Source organism: Aptenodytes patagonicus, chromosome 12 (genome assembly GCF_965638725.1).
Source record: "Aptenodytes patagonicus chromosome 12, bAptPat1.pri.cur, whole genome shotgun sequence".
Lineage (NCBI taxonomy): Eukaryota > Metazoa > Chordata > Aves > Sphenisciformes > Spheniscidae > Aptenodytes > Aptenodytes patagonicus.
The window spans coordinates 21,597,613-21,615,396 of NC_134960.1; the positions used below are offsets into that span (position 1 = coordinate 21,597,613).

Below are 17,784 nucleotides of genomic sequence, written 5' to 3' on the forward strand. Positions count from 1 at the left end.
GCCCAAGTCTGCTGCCAACCTGGGACGGTGCGGCCCTTTGTGCCGGGCACCAAGCTGCAGGATCCCCTCTCCCCAGGGCAGGGGGACACAGCCTGGCACCCCTCAGCCCTGCCTACAGCTGGCTCTGCTTGCTGGACCTCAGGGGCAGGGCTGCCTTTTCCGAGGCCCTCCCTGCCAAGGTTTTGAGTCCCCCGGGGCAGCAGCAGCCTGCATCCCAGACCCAGCCCCGAAAATCCTGGGAGACATAGAAGTAGACGAAGGGACTGAAGTAGTTGTTGAAGGTGCCAAGCACCAGGACCAGGGTGTACCAGATATAGGTGACATTGTGGCACCCTGTGGCCTCCAGCATGTAGTGGATGAAGAGCAGCACATTGCTGGGAGTGAAGCAGAGGATGAAGACCAGGGCCAGGACACACACCACCTGCCCGTAGCGTCTCCCCTTGGCCAGCAGCCGCACCAGGATGCAGCTGCAGAAGATGGTCATGAGCACGAAGGGCAAGCCAAAGCTCAGCCCCACCAGGGAGAGAAAATAGTAGACGAAGAACACGTGCTCATCCTTTCCTAGGCCATCATGGCACATTGTGATGTTCAGGCTGGAGATATGACTTGTCTGGGGGTGCAAAAACAGAGGGCTCATGCCCAGCCCCACCACCACCCAGATGCCCACACAGACGCCCGCCTCACCCCACGTCCAACTGGAGCCCTTCCACAGGAACAGGTGCACCACAGAGATGTAGCTCTCCAGGCCAATGCAGGTGAGGAAGAGGATGGAGCTCTACATGTTCCCATAGAAGAAGGCCACCATGGTACGGCACAGGTAGTCTCCAAAGAGCCAGTGATTGCCCAAGAGGTGGTAGGAGATCTTGAAGGGCAGCAGGAGGACAAAGAGCAGGTCGGTACTGGCCAGGTTGAGCAGGAAGAGGGTGCTGGAATATCTCCTGAAGTTGTTCACCAGGACACAGCAGCCCAGAGCGTTGGCCGGCAACCCCACGAGCAGCACCAAGGAATAGAGGACAGGAAGGAGGTGGGTGGTGAGGGTGACGTTGAGAAAAGCTTCCACAGAGGCACTGGGGCACGTGGCTTCTTCTTGCGGAGTGAGGGGGATCAAGACTCACCCTTTGTCATGCACTGTGGAGGACACAAGGCATCAGGCTTGGCCAAGAGCCCCCTCCCACTGCCCCTTCCCGCTCAGGACTATGCAGGAGCTGTCACCCCTCCCTGCAGAACCACCAGCAAATGCAGGACCTGGCATCTCCCTGCCCTTATGGCAGGCAGAGCTCGGGACATGGGAGCCCTTAGCATCCTGCCGCCCTCACCGCATGGAGCCATGCCACGTCCTGCGCCGTCCACGCCGCTCACCCTGCACCACCACCACGGCGATGCCAGCCCAGCAAGGTGCCCTGCCCACAGCCCAGACGGGCTCTGCTCCCACGCACCGCTGCGGGGACATGCAGCTCTGCTGACATCCCTTTTCCTACCGAGGCCAGCACAATGGGTCCCCCGCAAACCAACGGGATTGAAGGGGCAGACGGGAAACCAACGCCAGGACGGGGTCAGGATGTGGCCACCCATGCCAGTATGGGAGATGTTGTCCTACCGGGGCTCCTGCCTCCTCCTCCTCCTCCCAGCCAGCCCCCCTGGCTCAGCCCTTCACCACATCCAGGGCTGCACACACCTCCCCGTCTTCTTGTGGTTGGAGGCTTTTCACTGCACACTCAGAACAAAACCAAAGAACAGGAAGGTCCCGGGACACCACACAAACAACTCCCAATCACATCTCTTTTCTGGCTTACTCAAAAAATGCAGTTGGGCTCTGCTCCCCTGTGCATCACCCCCAGCTCCAAAAGCTCCATCCAGGTGGTTCCCAGGATGCCTGGCCCTGGGGGACCCCAGTTACATCCAACAGGTTTCCCTCTGCCACCTCTCCGCGTGCAGGGAACAGGGGAAATTCAGATTACGAGAGCAGTAACCTGATTTTTATTGCCAGAATGGGAAGGGGTGGCAGGGTTTCAGGTCTTCACTTAGGTTTTCAACATGGACACCCAGGGAAGGCAGCAGAACAGTGCCCTGAGCTTTCACTGTGACACCCAGCTATCCCCTCCAAGTGTGTCGTGGTTTAACCTCAGCCGGCAACTGAGCACCACACAGCTGCTCGCTCACTCTCCCCACTCCCGGTGGGATGGGGGAGAGACTTGGAAGAGTAAAAGTGAGAAAATTCATGGGTTGAGATAGAAACAGTTTGATAATTGAAATAATAATAAGAAAAGAAGAAGAAGAAGAAGAAGAAGAAGAAGAAGAAGAAGAAGAAGAAGAAGAAGAAGAAGAAGAAGAAGAAGAAGAAGAAGAAGAAGAAGAAGAAGAAGAAGAAGAAGAAGAAGAAGAAGAAGAAGAAGAAGAAGAAGATACAAAGCAAGTGATACACAATGCAATTGCTCACCACCCACTGACCGATGCCCAGCCAGTCCCCAAGCAGCAGCCCCCCGGCCCGCTTTCCCCCAGTTTATGTACTGAGCATGACGTCCCATGGTATGGAATGTCCCTTTGGCCAGTTTGGGTCAGCTGTCCTGGCTGTGCCACCTCCCAGCTTCTTGTGCACCTCCAGCCTGCTCAGTCGGTAGAGCATGGGGAGCTGAAAAGGCCTTGACTAGTGTAAGCACTGCTCAGCAACAACTAAAACATCAGTGTGTTATCAACATTATTCTCATCCAAAATCCAAAACACAGCACTGTACCAGCTACTAGGAAGAAAAGGAACTGTATCCCAGCTGAAACCAGGACAGTATCCACCCCTTATTCTATACCATCTACGTCATGCCCAGGTCCCCCACTTTCCAATACATTCCAACTGATCACCACCTCATTTCCTATTTTTGATATATATACACACAGATATCATTCCCTTAGTCTATGGGCCATCCCTCTAAAATGTTTGTTGAGTTCATTCAGTCCATGACTTTGGGCTCCATCTGTCATCATAATCTTTCAGGGCAGGAAAGATGGAGATGGTATGCGGTGTTGGATTGTTTCGTGTTGAAGCCAGTCCTGGTTCCACCATCACTGTGCTTTGCTCGGTTTCATCAAAGTTCATTCTTCATTAATCTGGGTGATTCTTGTTGTAATATCATTGGTATGGCATATAATATTATGCAGCAATTAACATCATACAGTTCAAATCATTGGCTGTTCTCACCCAAAATCAAATCCCCTTGAGGTACACATCGGACTTCCCCATCCTTCCGCATTATCCACCAAGTGCAGCCGGGTCCTTGAGCAAAAGCAATCCCACGGATGGGTTTGCCTTTGCCCGAGGCAGGAATAACCCAGAGTGTCTTCCCCAACGCATTTTTTATGTGCACTACAGGGACTTTATTCCCATCTACAGTACGTAAAAGTTCTGACTGGGCAGGGCCAGCTCGATTGGCAGATCCCCTGGTGTTGACTAACCAGGTGGCCTTTGCTAAATGTGTAGCCCAATGTTTGAACGTCCCGCCACCCATTGCTCTCAGTGTAGTCTTTAACAGTCCATGGTATCGTTCCATTTTCCCGGAGGCTGGTGCATGACAAGGGATGTGATACACCCACTCGATGCCGTGCTCTTTGGCCCAGGTGTCTATGAGGTTGTTTTGGAAATGAGTCCCATTGTCTGACTCAATTCTTTCTGGGGTGCCATGTCGTCGTAGGACTTGCTTTTCAAGGCCCAGGAGAGTGTTCCGGGCGGTGGCATGGGGCACGGGATATGTTTCCAGCCATCCGGTGGTTGCCTCCACCATTGTAAGCACGTGGCGCTTGCCTTGGCGGGTTTGTGGGAGTGTGATATAATCAGTCTGCCAGGCCTCCCCATATTTATGTTTCAGCCATCGTCCTCCATACCAGAGGGGCTTTAACCGCTTGGCTTGCTTGATGGCAGCGCATGTTTCACATTCATGGATAACCTGCGCAATAGTGCCCATGGTCAAGTCCACCCCTCGATCACGAGCCCATCTGTATGTTGCATCTCTTCCTTGATGGCCTGAGGTGTCCTGGGCCCCCCGAGCTAGAAATACTTCACCCTTATGTTGCCAGTCCAGATCCACCTGAGCCACTTCAATCTTAGCAGCCTGACCCACCTGCTGGTTGTTCTGATGTTCTTCAGTGGCCCGACTCTTGGGTACGTGAGCATCTACGTCACGGACTTTTACAGCCAGGTTCTCTACCCGGGCAGCAATATCTTGCCACAATGCGGCAGCCCAGATGGGTTTGCCTCTGCGCTGCCAATTGCTCCACTTCCATTGCTGTAACCACCCCCACAGGGCATTTGCCACCGTCCATGAGTCAGTATAGAGATAGAGCACTGGCCACTTTTCTCAGTCAGCAATGTCTAAAGCCAGCTGGATGGCCTTTACTTCTGCAAATTGGCTCGATTCACCTTCTCCTTCAGCAGTTTCTACAACTTGTCTCATTGGACTCCATACAGCCGCTTTCCACCTCCGATGCTTTCCCACAAGACGACAGGACCCATCAGTGAACAGAGCATATTGTTTCTCATTTGCTGGTAGTTTATTATGCAGTGGGGCCTCCTCAGCATGCGTCACCTCCTCCTCTGGCAATATTCCAAAATCTTTGCCTTCTGGCCAATCCATGATCACTTCCAAGATGCCTGGGCGACTGGGGTTCCTATTCGAGCCCGTTGTGTGGTCAGTGCGACCCACTTACTCCACGTAGCATCAGTTGCATGATGCGTACAGGGGACCCTCCCTTTGAACTTCCAGCCCAGCACCGGCCGTCGGGGTGCCAGGAGGAGCTGTGCTTCAGTACCAGTGACTTCCGAAGCAGCTCAAACCCCTTCATATGCTGCCAGTATGTCTCTTTCAGTTGGAGTATAGCGGGCCTCGGATCCTCTGTATCCCCGACTCCAAAACCCCAGGGGTCGACCTCGAGTCTCCCCTGGTGCTTTCTGCCAGAGCCTCCAGGTAGGGCCATTCTCCCTGGCTGCGGTGGAGAGCACATTTTTTACATCTTGTCCTGCCCGGACTGGCCCCAGGGCTACTGCATGAACTGTCTCCTCTTTGATTTGTTCAAAAGCTTGTCGTTGCTCAGGGCCCCATTTGAAATGGTTCTTCTTCCGGGTCACTTGATAGAGGGGGTTTACGATCAGACTGTAATTTGGAATATGCACTCTCCAAAACCCACAACGCCTAAGCAAGCTTGTGTTTCCTTTTTGCTAGTTGGTGGAGACGTGGCTGTTATTTTGTTGATCACATCCATTGGGATCTGACGACGTCCAACTTGCCATTTTATTCCTCAAAACTGGATCTCCTGTGCAGGTCCCTTGACTTTGCTTTGGTTTATGGCAAAACCGGCTTTCAGAAGGATTTGGACTCTTTTCTTCCCTCTTTGAAAAACTTCTCCTGCTGTGTTGCCCCACACAATGATGTCATCAATGTGTTGCAGGTGTTGCGGAGTCTCACCCTGTTCCAGTGCGGTCTGGATCAGTCCATGGCAAATGGCTGTGTTTTGAGCCCTGGGGCAGTCGGTTCCAGGTGTACTGGACGCCCCTCCAAGTGAAAGCAAACTGTGGCCTGCACTCTGCTGCCAAAGGGATTGAGAAAAACGCCTTAGCGGTATCACTTGTGGCATACCGCTTGGCTGCCTTTGACTCCAGTTGGTATTGAAGTTCAGGCATGTCCGGCACAGCAGCACTCAGCAGTGGCATGACTTTGTTCAGGCCACGATAGTCTGCTGTTAGTCTCCACTCTCCATTAGCCTTTCGCACTGGCCATATGGGACTGTTAAAGGGTGAGCGAGTCTTGCTGATCACTCCGTGGCTCTCCAGCTGATGAATCAGCTTATGGATGGGAATCGGGCAGTTTCAGTTGATGCGATATTGGCACCGGTGCAGTGTGGTGGTAGCGATTGGCACCTGTTGGTCTTCGACCTTCAGCAGAGGGGTCCTCCGAGAGACCAGGCAAGGTGGACAGCTGTTTAATTTCTTCTGTCTCCAAGGCAGCTATACCAAAAGCCCACCGGTACCCTTCTGGGTCCTGGAAATACCCTCTCCTGAGGTAGTCTATGCCAAGGGTGCGCGGAGCCCCTGGGCCAGTCACAATGGGGTGCTTCTGCCACTCATTCCCAGTTAGACTCACTTCGGCTTCCAATACAGTTAGCTGTTGGCATCCCCCCGTCACCCCAGAAATACAGATGGGTTCTGCCCCCGTATAGCTTGATGGCATTAGGGTACACTGTGCACCGGTGTCTACTAGAGCCTTATACGCCTGTGGGTCCGATGTGCCAGGCCACCGAATCCACACAGTCCAGTAAACCCGGTTGTCCCTTTCCTCCACCTGGCTGGAGGCAGGGCCCCTCTAGTCCTCGTCATAGTATTCGTTTCTCAGTTCCTGTGAATACGAGTCAGAAGTCTCTTCATTAAGAGCAGAAGTAAGATGGGCCCTTCTACTCTGCCTGGGGAACTGCCCGCTGGAAACTGGGGCAGCAATTTCCCTGGAAGAACCCCCTTTTGTGATTGCTTTTCCTTGCAACTCACGTACCCGTGCCTCTAGGGCTGAGGGAGGTTTTCCATCCCACTTTCTCATGTCCTCTCCGTCGTCACGCCGGTAAAACCATAGGGTTCCCTGTGGTGTGTAAGTTTTACGTTCTCTCTCTTGAGCAAAAGAACGCTGACTCCTAATAGCCAAGATACTGGTCCGTACAGGTTTGGAGTAGGACCTACCCTCTTCAAGTTGCTGGAGCTTCCGGGACAGTTTCTCCACAGCCAAGACGAGGGAGGAAGAGAGACTTTCTTCATATTGCCGGAGTTAACCAGCCAATTCATGCACTGTTTGTCCCTCTCCGTCTTTCCAGGCCATCACTGCCAATGACTTGGCATACGACAATGGTGCGCTCCTTACAAACTTCTGCCACATGGGTCGTGTGCACTTGACTTCATCTGGATCTTTGCATAGCTGCTTGTTTTTCAGGTCACCATAAACCACCTCCAGCACAGCTAATTCCCTCAGGTACTGGATACCCCTCTCCATGGTGGTCCACTAGCCTGGATGACATATGACATCTTCCTTGAAGGAATACCTTTCCTTCACGCTTGACAAGAGTCGCCTCCAAAGGCTGAGGACTCGTGTCCCTTTTCCAATCGCTTTGTCAATGCCCCCTTCCCTAGAAAGGGATCCCAGCTGCTTGGCTTCTTTACCCTCTAATTCCAGGCTACTGGCCCCATTATCCCAGCATCGGAGCAGCCAGGTGACAATATGCTCGCCTGGACAACGGCTGAAATCTTTTCGTATGTCTCGCAGCTCACTGAGGGATAGAGATCGAGTGGTTACCGCCTCATTTATGAGTTCTTCCTCTTCTTCCTCCCCGGGCAGCGGCCAGCTCTCCTCCTCCTGTTCTTGTGATAGCCCTACTCCAGGGTAGTCTGCCTCGTACACTTCTTCCTCCGGCTCCCTTTTAGAAGTCATTTCTTCCACCCTTACTACACAAGCCGACTTCCACTTCCAAGATTTCTTCTTGTGTACAGGGGTGACTGATACCGGCACAGGCTGGTTCTTTGGTTCAGCCACAGGGCCTGTCGCCGGGGTCTGAGTGACCACAGGGCCTGTCGTTTTACCATCAGAGCCAGAGACCTTCTCTTCCCTTTGAGGGTACTGAATGGTGTTGAACAGGGCTCGGTAGGCATGGGCCAGGCCCCAGCATGGTGCAATGATCTGCATCTCTCCGGAGTTGCCAGGGTGACAGCATACTTTGTCCAAATATTCTACTAACCTTTCAGGATTCTGCACTGCTCAGGGGTGAAGTTCCAAAACACTGGGGGTGCCCATTGGCCTAGGTACTTGCCCATCTTGTCCCACACACCCTGCCACTCATAACTATCCAGCCTTGGGACAGATCTCTGGATTATATTCTTAAATTGCTTATTAACCTTAGACAAAACCGAAACAATATTCCCAAGAAATATCAATAGAAGTATCTTAACTACCCAAGGATGTTCAAGATACTGAAAAGTTACTGTAACGAAGGAGGAAACATCATAGAAGGTAGCAACGCTGCCATTCTGTATTTCCTCCATAAAAAACCTCTCAGAGGAAGGACTGTAATTGCTAATTGTCTCCACGCAGTGGTACCCGAAGTACAGTAATGGCTTCAGTACAAAGCTCAAATACCAGATTAAGCTCAAGGCCAGTGTTTTAATAACAAACCTCCCAGGCAAAACATCACTGATCACTGCAGAGCACAGCAAACCGCAAAAACCAACACTAATCTTTAACAAGTACAGCAAAAAAAGAACATGATGCAGATCAGATAAACTAATATCGAGAATAGATGAATCACTATTGTGACCCGCAACTGTTAACAGATATAAATTCCTTAATGAGCTCTGGTTAATCTATTGTAACATCAAACTCTTCGTGCCCCACGTTGGGCACCAAAAAGGACTGTCGTGGTTTAACCTCAGCCGGCAACCAAGCACCACACAGCCACTCGCTCACTCCCCTGCCCCAGTGGGATGGGGGAGAGAATTGGAAGAGTAAAAGCGAGAAAACTCGTGGATTGAGATAAAAACAGTTTGATAATTGAAATAAAATAAAATCCTAATAATAATAGTAAGAAGAAGAAGAATACACAAAGCAAGTGATGCACAGTGCAATTGCTCACCACCCGCCGACCGATGCCCAGCCAGTCCCCAAGCAGCGGCCCCCCCGGCCAGCTTTCCCTCAGTTTATGTACTGAGCATGACGTCCCATGGTATGGAATGTCCCTGTGGCCAGTTTGGGTCAGCTGTCCTGGCTGTGCCCCCTCCCAGCTTCTTGTGCACCTCCAGCCTGCTCAGTCGGTAGAGCATGGGGAGCTGAAAAGGCCTTGACTAGTGTAAGCACTGCTCAGCAACAACTAAAACATCGGTGTGTTATCAACATTGTTCTCATCCAAAATCCAAAACACAGCACTGTACCAGCTACTAGGAAGCGAATTAACTCTATCCCAGCCAAAACTAGGACAAAGTGTCACGGGACACGATGTCGGGGGGTCCCAAAGAAGCCTCCCTCCCCTACTCCATCACCCCCCAGACCCACCAAGGCACTTACTTTGAGAGAATTGGGTGGCTGAGCCAAGCCAGGCGCAGGAGGGCAACACAGACAGCAGCAGAGCCGGGCGAAGGTACTGGCTGGGACACCCCTGCAGGGTGGTCTCTGCGCAAGCTGGGTCTGCACAAATGCCGTAGGCAGGACTGGCCCCACCGTGCATCACCGCGACAGGACAGGCACCAGCCCCCTCCCCGCTGGCACGCTTCCTCTTTCTCCTCCACGTCGCGCCGGGGGGCTGCCTGTGTCCTGCCCGTGTCCCTGTGGTCCGAGTGGCCAGATGGGTGGTGGGGAGCACAAGATGACCACCAGCTGCCACCGCCACCGAGCCCCCGGGGGACATTACAGAGACTGGGATGATTTCCAGCTGCCAGCACGCAATGGCACGCTGCAGGGAGGAAGACGCAGAGGTAAGGCAGCCATCAAAAGATGGTTGTGAACCACAGCGGGCAGGTGGAACTGTACGTGCCCCAGGCATGGGACAGGAAGGACACAGCTGACTCCCAGCCTGGTGACATATGCCCCTGCCCCATTGCAGCACCCCAGGGGCACAGGGCACCCTGCATGCCCAGCCCTGCCAGGACCAGACATCCCCAGGCATCGATCACCTTGGTGAGGCTGACAAGCTGATGTCACCCTGTAGATGGGGCCGCCCTACATTGTCCCACTCTGCCGTCCCCTTCCTGCCACCCAAGTGGGTGTTGGGTAGCCCCCGGTCCATTTTCCCGGCTCCCTCCTGCAGGAGAGGGGCCGTGGAGGGGAATAACAGACCCGGTGACACAGCTCCAGCCCAGCCTTGCACTTTGACATGCAGCAGGGGAACCAGGACATGTGCAACTGACCCCAAAAATGTCAGGGAGAGAGCAGTAAGGGGACAAAAGGGACAGCGGGGAGAGCCACAAGTTCTGCAGGAACCACAGACAGAGAAAAAGCAGGACAGACAGAGAAGTGAGAGCTGAAGGGGACAGGAGGAGGAAGGGAGGGGTACAGAGGGACAGAGGGACGGAGGGACCAGGGACAGATGGGGCAAGGGCTGGCTGGGGAGTCCTAATGGTTGCAGATGCCCCCCACCGAATGCCACTGCTCAGCACCTCACCTGTGTCCCCATGGCAGGGTCCTGCCAAGCCAGGGGCTCTGCATCCTCCACGTGACATGGGACCCCATGTGTCCCTGTGCCTGGGGGCTGGGTTATGCTGCCCCACATGTCCCCACACCCCAGGACCAATGTCTCAGCACCCCACATCTCCCTGTGCCCCAGAACCAGTGCCCTGGCACCCCACACGTCACCATGTCCTGGGGCCAGTGCTCTGTGTGTCCTCATGTAGAAGGACTTGGTCCTCAGCATTTCCGGTGTCCCCATGCCGCAACACACCTCATGTCCCCATGTCCCTACCTCCCTGTGTTCCTATGTCCCCATGTCCCTGTCCCCCTGTCTCCCTGTCTCCCTGTCTCCCTGTCACCCCATTTCCCCATGTCCCTATCTCCCCGTGTCCCCATGTCCCCATTTCCCCATCTCCCCATTTCCCCATGTCCCCGTGTCCCCGTCTCCTCATGTCCCCATCTCCCCGTGTCCCCATGTCCCCGTGTCCCCATGTCCCTATCTCCCTGTCTCCCCATGTCCCCATGTCCCCATCTCCCCGTGTCCCCATCTCCCCATCTCCCCATGTCCCCATGTCCCCGTGTCCCCATGTCCCCATCTCCCCATCTCCCCATGTCCCCGTGTCCCCGTCTCCCCGTGCCCGTGTCCCCATGTCCCCATGTCCCCTTGTCCCCATGTCCCCAACTCCCTGTGTCCCCATGTCCCCATGTCCCCGTGTCCCCATCTCCCCGTGTCCCCATCTCCCTGTGTCCCCATGTCCCTCCGTGCCCGTGTCCCAGCGCTCCAGCGGGACGCGCAGCACTGACCACTAGGCGGCGCGCGGGGCACTGCTGTGGGCGTGGCTTGCCTGGCGCGGTGGGCGGTGCTTGTCCGCCGGGAGGAGTGGCTTGCCTGGGAAAAGGGGCGGGGGGGGGGAGGCGATGCTTGCCGAGGGGGGCGGTGCTTGCCGGGGGCGGGTCAACCGGGAGAGGGCGGGGCCACGCGCAGGGCGGGGCGGGGCCGGTCCCGGCAGTTCCGGGCTCCGCACACGCGGGGCGGCGGCGGAGGGCACCGAGGGCCGGGGACCGGGGGCCGGGGACCGGGGGCGGTGCCGACGGCAGGGCAGCCATGCAGCCGCCGCCGCGCAAGGTGAGCGCGGGGCCGGGGGCGCACCGGGGCGGATCCCGGCAGCGGGATCAGCGATCGGGACCGGGGAAATGGGACCGAGTCCTCCATCGGTGCCGGCGGAGCGGGGCAGGCTCCTGCAGCGAGGATCGGGAGTCGCCCTTGGCGGACCTGGAGCGGTGCTGGGGAAGCGGGGCCGCGGCTGGGCGGTGGCCACCGGCACCTGCAGTGGCACCCGGGGAGGGGGAGGGCGGTGGGGACCGGTACCGGGGCCGGCGGGGGTAGCGCACGCCCCCCGCATCCCGGCCCGGCCGGGCGCTGAGCGGTGCCGTCCCGCAGGTGAAGCTCACCCAGGAGGTGCGGGTCCACCTCCTCGAGCAGCTCTCGGGCCTGCAGGGCAAGCAGCAGCGGGACGCCGAGCTGCTGGAGGACATCAGGTAGGGTCCCCACGCGTGTCCCCCCCGCCAGCTGAGATCGGCCAGCTCATCCCACGTGTGGGGCGGGGGCCAGCCTGCCAGGCACGGCTCACCTTGAGCCTGCCGCGTCGAGGTCGTGGGCTCCATCACCCGCCGGGGTGGCCACGTGGGGACATCCCGGTGCGGGGTGATGGCAGGGAGGTGATGGCAGGGCACTGCTGGCAGGGGTGGCCCGTCCCTGCCCCCCTGCGTGGGTCCTCGCCTGCCCCACGTGCCCTCTCCCCACAGGTCCTACAGCAAGCAGAGGGCCGCCATTGACAGGGAGTACGGGCAGGTGAGGAGGTGCCGCCGGTTTTGGGACCGATACCTGGGGAGGCCTGAGCACCGAGCCCCGTCTTCCCTACGTGGGGTATTCTGGCGCCGGGCACGGCCCCACGCAGGCGACGGGCAGCGTTGGAAATTATCCAAGCAAAGCGGGGCTTAGCTGCTCCGTGCCAGCCACGGAGGCCGGTGGCGGATGGGCGCAGCATTTTGCCTGCCGGGGGGGGACCGACCACATTAGAGCACCCGCTGGGGTGCTTTGCTGAGCACAGCATGGCCTGAACCTCGGGTGTTTTGGGGGCCCGGAGGGAAAACCTTGCCAGGGGAGGAAACCGCCCGGCTCTGCTGTCTGCTGGATCATCACAGGGCTCCGCTCTTAAATGTCAGAGCCTGGTTTTGCTCTGTGAGATGTCCCCGCAGCATCCCTTGGGGACACCCTGCAGCAGAGATGCATCCCCCCTTCCTGCAGCCAGGCACCATGCCACCCTGCTCCCTCTTCCCCCCCCAGGCTGGAGGGGGGACCATCCCCCCCAGGGTTGGGGTCATGCTGTGCTTGGCTTTGCTGGGGGCTCCTCTACTCTGCCTCTGCAGCCGGTGTCCCTCAGTGGTGTCCCCTTGCCAGTCCTCTGTCCCAAAAGCCGCAGCGGGGGGGGTCATCTCGTGGTGGTGGCTACTCCACAAAAAGGTTTTCCTGCAGGGAGGGCAATGGGGTCCCTGCTGACACCGAGCCACTGTGGGGTGTGTGTGTGTCCCCTGCTCTGGGGACACCCGTGGGGTGGGCAGCTGGTGTGGGGAAGCCCAGTTTCAGCCCTGGAGTGGGGCGGCGGGGTGCTGGGGTGCCTGGTAGGGTTGGGGAGTGCTGGTGGTGACGGGTCTGTCCACAGGCGCTGCAGAGGCTGGCGAGCCAGTTTATGAAGAGAGACTGGCAACGGGGCCGCGGCGAGGCTGGCGACTCGAGGTGGGCTGGGGACAAGGGGCTGGGGCTGGCTGCACCCGTCCGTGGCCCTCCCAGCTGGGAGATGCCTAATGCCAACCAGGATTCAGGTGTCCCGGGGATGCAGTCCTGGGTGGGATGTCCCCAGGGGTGTGGTACCCATCTCGAAGGAGACCGCAGGGGCTGGGGGTGCTGGCTGTCCTGCCGGGCATCCCCAAAAGCTGGCAGGGAGGCAGGAGAGTACCCTGCCCTGTCTTAACCCCCACACCCACAGGAACGCGGTCGCTGTCTGGAAGGGCATCATCGAGGGGACCGCACACGCTGGGCAGGTCCGTGTCACCGCCTCAGAGAGCTACCGCACCCTCGCCGCGGAGGCTGCCCGGACCGCCCGTCTCTCCAAGGAGCAGATGCTCAAGAAGGTACCGGGGCGAGGACATGTCCCCCGTGCCCGGGCGGTGGGGACAGCTGTCCCCCCAAAAGCTGACGCTCCCTGCAGGGCATCGAGCAGCTGCAAAAGGCACAGGCGGAGCTGCTGGAGACGGTGAAGGAGCTGGACAAGGCGAAGAAGCAGTTCACCCACCTCCAGCGGAGCAGTGAGGTGGCCAAGGACAAGGCAGCCGACGTGGAGGCTCGGTGAGCAGAGGGGACGGCAGCGGGGGGCTGCCGTGGCTGCAGGGTGGACACGTCCCCCCCTCTATCCTCCCCAGGCTCCGGAAGAGTGACCGGAGGATATTTCACACCAAGGCCAGCCTGCAAAAACTCAGCGCCAAGGTCAGCAGCGCGGGGGGCTGGCGGGGTCCCCAAGCACAGGGATGCGGGGAGACACAGGTTGGTGGCCCCCACCCCGTCACCAAGCCCCACTCTCCCCATCCCCACAGTTCTCGGCACGGTTGGCCGAGCACTCGAGGCAGCTTGCAGGGGTGCAGAACGAGTACGGCTTCGCCCTGGTGTCTGCCACCGCCCACCTGGAGCATTACCGGCGGGTAGAGCTGCCCGCCGCCATGCAGGTAGGAGCTGCCCGGACCCCCCACTGCGTCCCCTCCCCGGGATCCCGCAAGAAGCATCTCCCCTGTGCCACTGCAAGGGGGTGAAGCAGGGAGGGTCCCGCTGGTGTGGGGTCAGGGCTGGCTGCCCTGGGGGGTCAGGGATGCTCCCCGGAGGGATGCTGGCAGTGGCAGGGGGGTTTCCCACCCGCTTTCCCCCAGGCGCTGGATGGTGACCTCTACGAGCGGCTGCGGGAGCACTTGTCAGCGGCCAGCCGGACGGAGGTGGAGACCTGCCAGGCCACGCGGGACTGGTTCGAGGACGTTGCGGAGGCGTCCGTGCAGGTAAAGGAACCTGTCCTGGGAGCAGGGGGGGCAGGAGGGGACGGACGAGCCCCCCGGTCCCACGCTGCTCCCCTGCTGCAGGTGTGCCGGGAGCAGGACCTCCTCCTCTTCCTGCAGGACCACCCCGCCTTTGCCCTGGCCCCCGAGCAGCGCTTCCAGCTTGCTGGGGTGGAAGAGGTAGGTGGGGGGGGGACATTACAGTGGCGGGGGGGGGTGGTCCGCACAGCCAGCCCCTTCTTAGCCACCTTGTCCTCACCCAGGTGTGCCTGCTGCCACCGGGGGACGACGGGGCCAGCCTGGAGAAGGAGGCACGGCGATGGGCCACGCGGGTGGCTCGGGACCACAAAAACAAGGTGCACAGTGAGGAGGTGGGTGCTGTCCTTCCCCACGGAGCATGGGGGAGCTCAAGGAGGGGCTTCCCCTGCACCCCACCCAGCTCCCACCACCCCGCTGACCTGCGGGTGCCCACCCAGGTGCTGCAGTGGCTGGAGGCCAGGCGGCAGCAGGTCCCAGAGGCAGAGGTGGCCACCGTGGAGCGGCGGATGGAAGAAGCAAGGGAAAACCTCCGGAAGGCAGAGGTGGGTCCCCCAGGCAGGAGGCTCGGGGTGGCCTCAAGGTCTGTCACCCCCAGGGTGGGGGTCGCAGGGATGGGGAGGCGTGGCTGGGGATGTGACGCTGGGGATGCTCTGCCGCTGTGGCAACCACACTGGGGACCAGGGGCAATGGGGCTGGCTGGGCTGTCCCCCCCACCCCATAGGTGTCCCCTTAGGCCTTGACAATGTCCCCCCTTGGCTCCCCCAGGTCAGCCAGGTGAAGGCAGAGGCACGGCTGGCGCTGCTGCGGGCAGCAGGGCTGGACGTGGACGCTTGGCTGGCGGGGACCATGGTGGCGGCAGGCAAGCAGGCGCCCGCAGGGCTGGATCCAGCCGAGTTCGACGACTACGAGGACAGTGATGAGCCGGATGAGGACGACGAGCCCGGCCCCACTGCCCGCACCTACCCCTACACCTGCCGGGTGATCTTCAGGTACCAGGTACAGCCACGGCTGCCTGCCCCTCGCCCCGCCTGCCTGGGGCTGGCACCCCCAGCCTCCCTGGCACTTTGTCCCCTGCAGGGCTGCCAGACGGACGAGCTGTCCATCACCCAGGGCGAGGAGCTGGAGGTCATCGAGGACGGTGACGCGGAGGAGTGGGTGAAGGTGGGAGCGGGCTGAGTCCCCCCTCCAGGCTGGGGGGGGACACATTTCGGAGGTCCCCAGAGCTGTCCCCGCCCTGGAGGCTGGGACGGCCATGCAGTTTCTGCCCCTTCAGGCTCGGAACAAGGCGGGCCAGGTCGGTTACGTCCCTGAAAAGTACCTGCTGTCCCTGGGCGGTGAGCCAGGGGCCGGGGCTGGCCCCCCAGAACCCTCTGCCCTGCACCGCCAGCTCTCCAGCATCATGGCTGCGGAGCTGGTGCTGGAGCCCGGAGGTGGGTGCCAGGGTGTCACCTTCCCTGGGGAAGGGAATAGATGTGCAGGGCTGGTGCCCAGGGGAAGCTGAGCCCCTGCAGCGGCAGCGGCACCAGGGGTACTAAGCCCCCCACCCCATCCTCCCTGCAGCCTGGCTGGTGCGAGCCCTGTACGACTACGAGGGGCAGAGCCCCGAGGAGCTGAGCTTCCCTGAGGGGGCCATCATCCGGGTGCTGCCCCGTGCCCCTGGTGAGGTGGATGATGGCTTCTGGACGGGCGACTTTGACGGCCGCATCGGTGTCTTCCCCTCCCTGGTGGTGGAGGAGCTCACCGGCGGCCAGGGAGCAGCCGGGCAGGTCGGTGGCGGGAGGGTCGCCACGTCCCCTCGGTGTGGGGCAGCTCCCCATCTTGTGCCATGGCTGCTGGTGGGTGGATGCCCTCCCCGCTGTTCCTACCCTTCTTGGCTCTGTCTTCGCAGGAGCTGCCATCACCGTCCCCACCGCCCTTCTCCCCTCCCAGCCTTGTGCCTGGGACCAGCCTGGCCCCCAGCCCCTCTCCCGAAACGCCGCTGGGAGGTGAGTGCCGGGAGGGCTGGGAAAGGGGCTGGGGGGACATGCGGAGAGCTGAGCTGAGCTGCCAGGCCCTTCCAGGTTGCAGGCAGGATGGCACGGGCAGCGGGCAGAGGTCTCCGGACCTGCCAGCCACCCGCCTCCGGCCGGTAAGCCCCATCACAGCGATGCTGTGCCCCTCCAAACCTGTCCCCAGCCCTCCCGTAACGGGGGACGGTGCCACTCGTGTGCTTTGGGGGGGTCTGGAGGGTGGGTGAGCGGCCTCGGCGTGTCGGCACAGCATCTCCTCTCCTCTCCCCACAGCTCCGCGCGCCCCCTCCACCACCCTGCAGAGCTCCCGAGCCCGACCCTGAGCTGCACTTCAGCTGACCCTGTGGGTGCCCTTGTCCCTCCCCACTCCCCAAAAAGCTTCGCCCAAGCGAACCATCACCCCCATGGGCTGCTGTCCCGGCAGCAGGGGTTGGCGCTGCCCCGCACCCCGAGCTGGTCTCTCCAGGGGTTGCATCCTGCCCAGCGCTGCTTGCATTCCTATAGAGCACGGGGCATCCTGGCAGCCCCTTTATCGGGGTGCTCAGCACCATGGCTGTGCCCCATCTCCCCCAGCCTTCTGCCTGGCATCGCCCGTGCGCCCCCGGTGCAGCCCTGGTTCCCCGGGGGGCTCAGCCCCAGGGCCCTGCCTGCTCCCCAGGCCTCTCCCCATGGGCAGGTGGGGGCTGTGCCCCAATAAAGCCACTTGACTCTGCCAAGGGGTTCAGCAGCTTTAATGGTTTTAGCTTGTCTATGTACAGTGCGGTTACACACCAAAGCTCGCTGCGGGCACCGAGGCTGCCCACTGGCCCAGCCGGGGTGCAATCCTGCCTCCAGGGCCGGGCTCCGGCCCCTCCTGTGCCAGGACGGGGCTGGAGCCTCCTCTCTTCGCCAGCATCTCCTGGGGACCTGCAGGGTCCCTCGCCGGTGCAGGATTTGTGCCCATGACCGCTCTGCGTGGCAGGGGTGCCCGGGGGGCTGTGCTCTGTGGTGAACGTGCCGGGTGGGTGAGGGGGTGCTGCCCCCAGCCCTGGGGGGCCTCGAACCGCTGCCTCCATTCCTGCCCCTCACTGCAGCCCCCTCTGATGCATCCTTCCCCCAGCGCTGGGGGCTGCGGGGACTGGGTGGGCAGCAGGGACTGGGTGCTGTCCTGCCCCTGTCAGGCCCGAGGGTCCCCCAGGGAGGGGTCTCCAGGGCAGGTGCGGTGGGTGGGAGTCGGGTACCTATTGCCAATGGGATGAGGTCTGGCGCCGAGTGTGGTTGTAACGTCGGCGCGTCGCTCCGGCCATGCCAAGCGCGTAGCTGCTCACCTGGGGCCGGCTGCCCCGCGGTCCCCCCCACAGCAGAGCCCCCAGCCCAGCATGGGGGCCGGGGGCCGTGCGCCTCCTGTCCATGCTCCAGCCGGGAGCGGAGAGGAGCTGTGGGGAGAGGGGCAGGATGGGGCTCGCCCCCATGGTTGTGGCATCACCTGCC

General features: G+C 60.0%; 1 protein-coding gene and 1 pseudogene across 1 annotated transcript; one reads left to right on the forward strand and one right to left on the reverse strand.

Moving 5' to 3' along the window:
- Positions 1-112: 112 nt before the first annotated feature.
- LOC143166225 (proteinase-activated receptor 2-like) lies at positions 113-1,329 on the reverse strand (annotated as a pseudogene).
- Positions 1,330-11,261: 9,932 nt separating this feature from the next.
- On the forward strand, positions 11,262-17,040 carry FCHSD1 (FCH and double SH3 domains 1). The gene is made up of 19 exons (XM_076349734.1): positions 11,262-11,294; positions 11,610-11,707; positions 11,975-12,020; positions 12,892-12,965; positions 13,216-13,360; positions 13,438-13,574; positions 13,649-13,712; positions 13,820-13,948; positions 14,147-14,269; positions 14,351-14,446; positions 14,530-14,637; positions 14,743-14,847; positions 15,071-15,301; positions 15,383-15,466; positions 15,579-15,735; positions 15,866-16,071; positions 16,194-16,290; positions 16,366-16,433; positions 16,588-17,040. Exons 1-19 carry the CDS (start codon positions 11,274-11,276, stop codon positions 16,651-16,653), a joined length of 2,055 nt encoding a protein of 684 aa, XP_076205849.1. The 5' UTR covers positions 11,262-11,273; the 3' UTR covers positions 16,654-17,040.
- Positions 17,041-17,784: the final 744 nt, after the last annotated feature.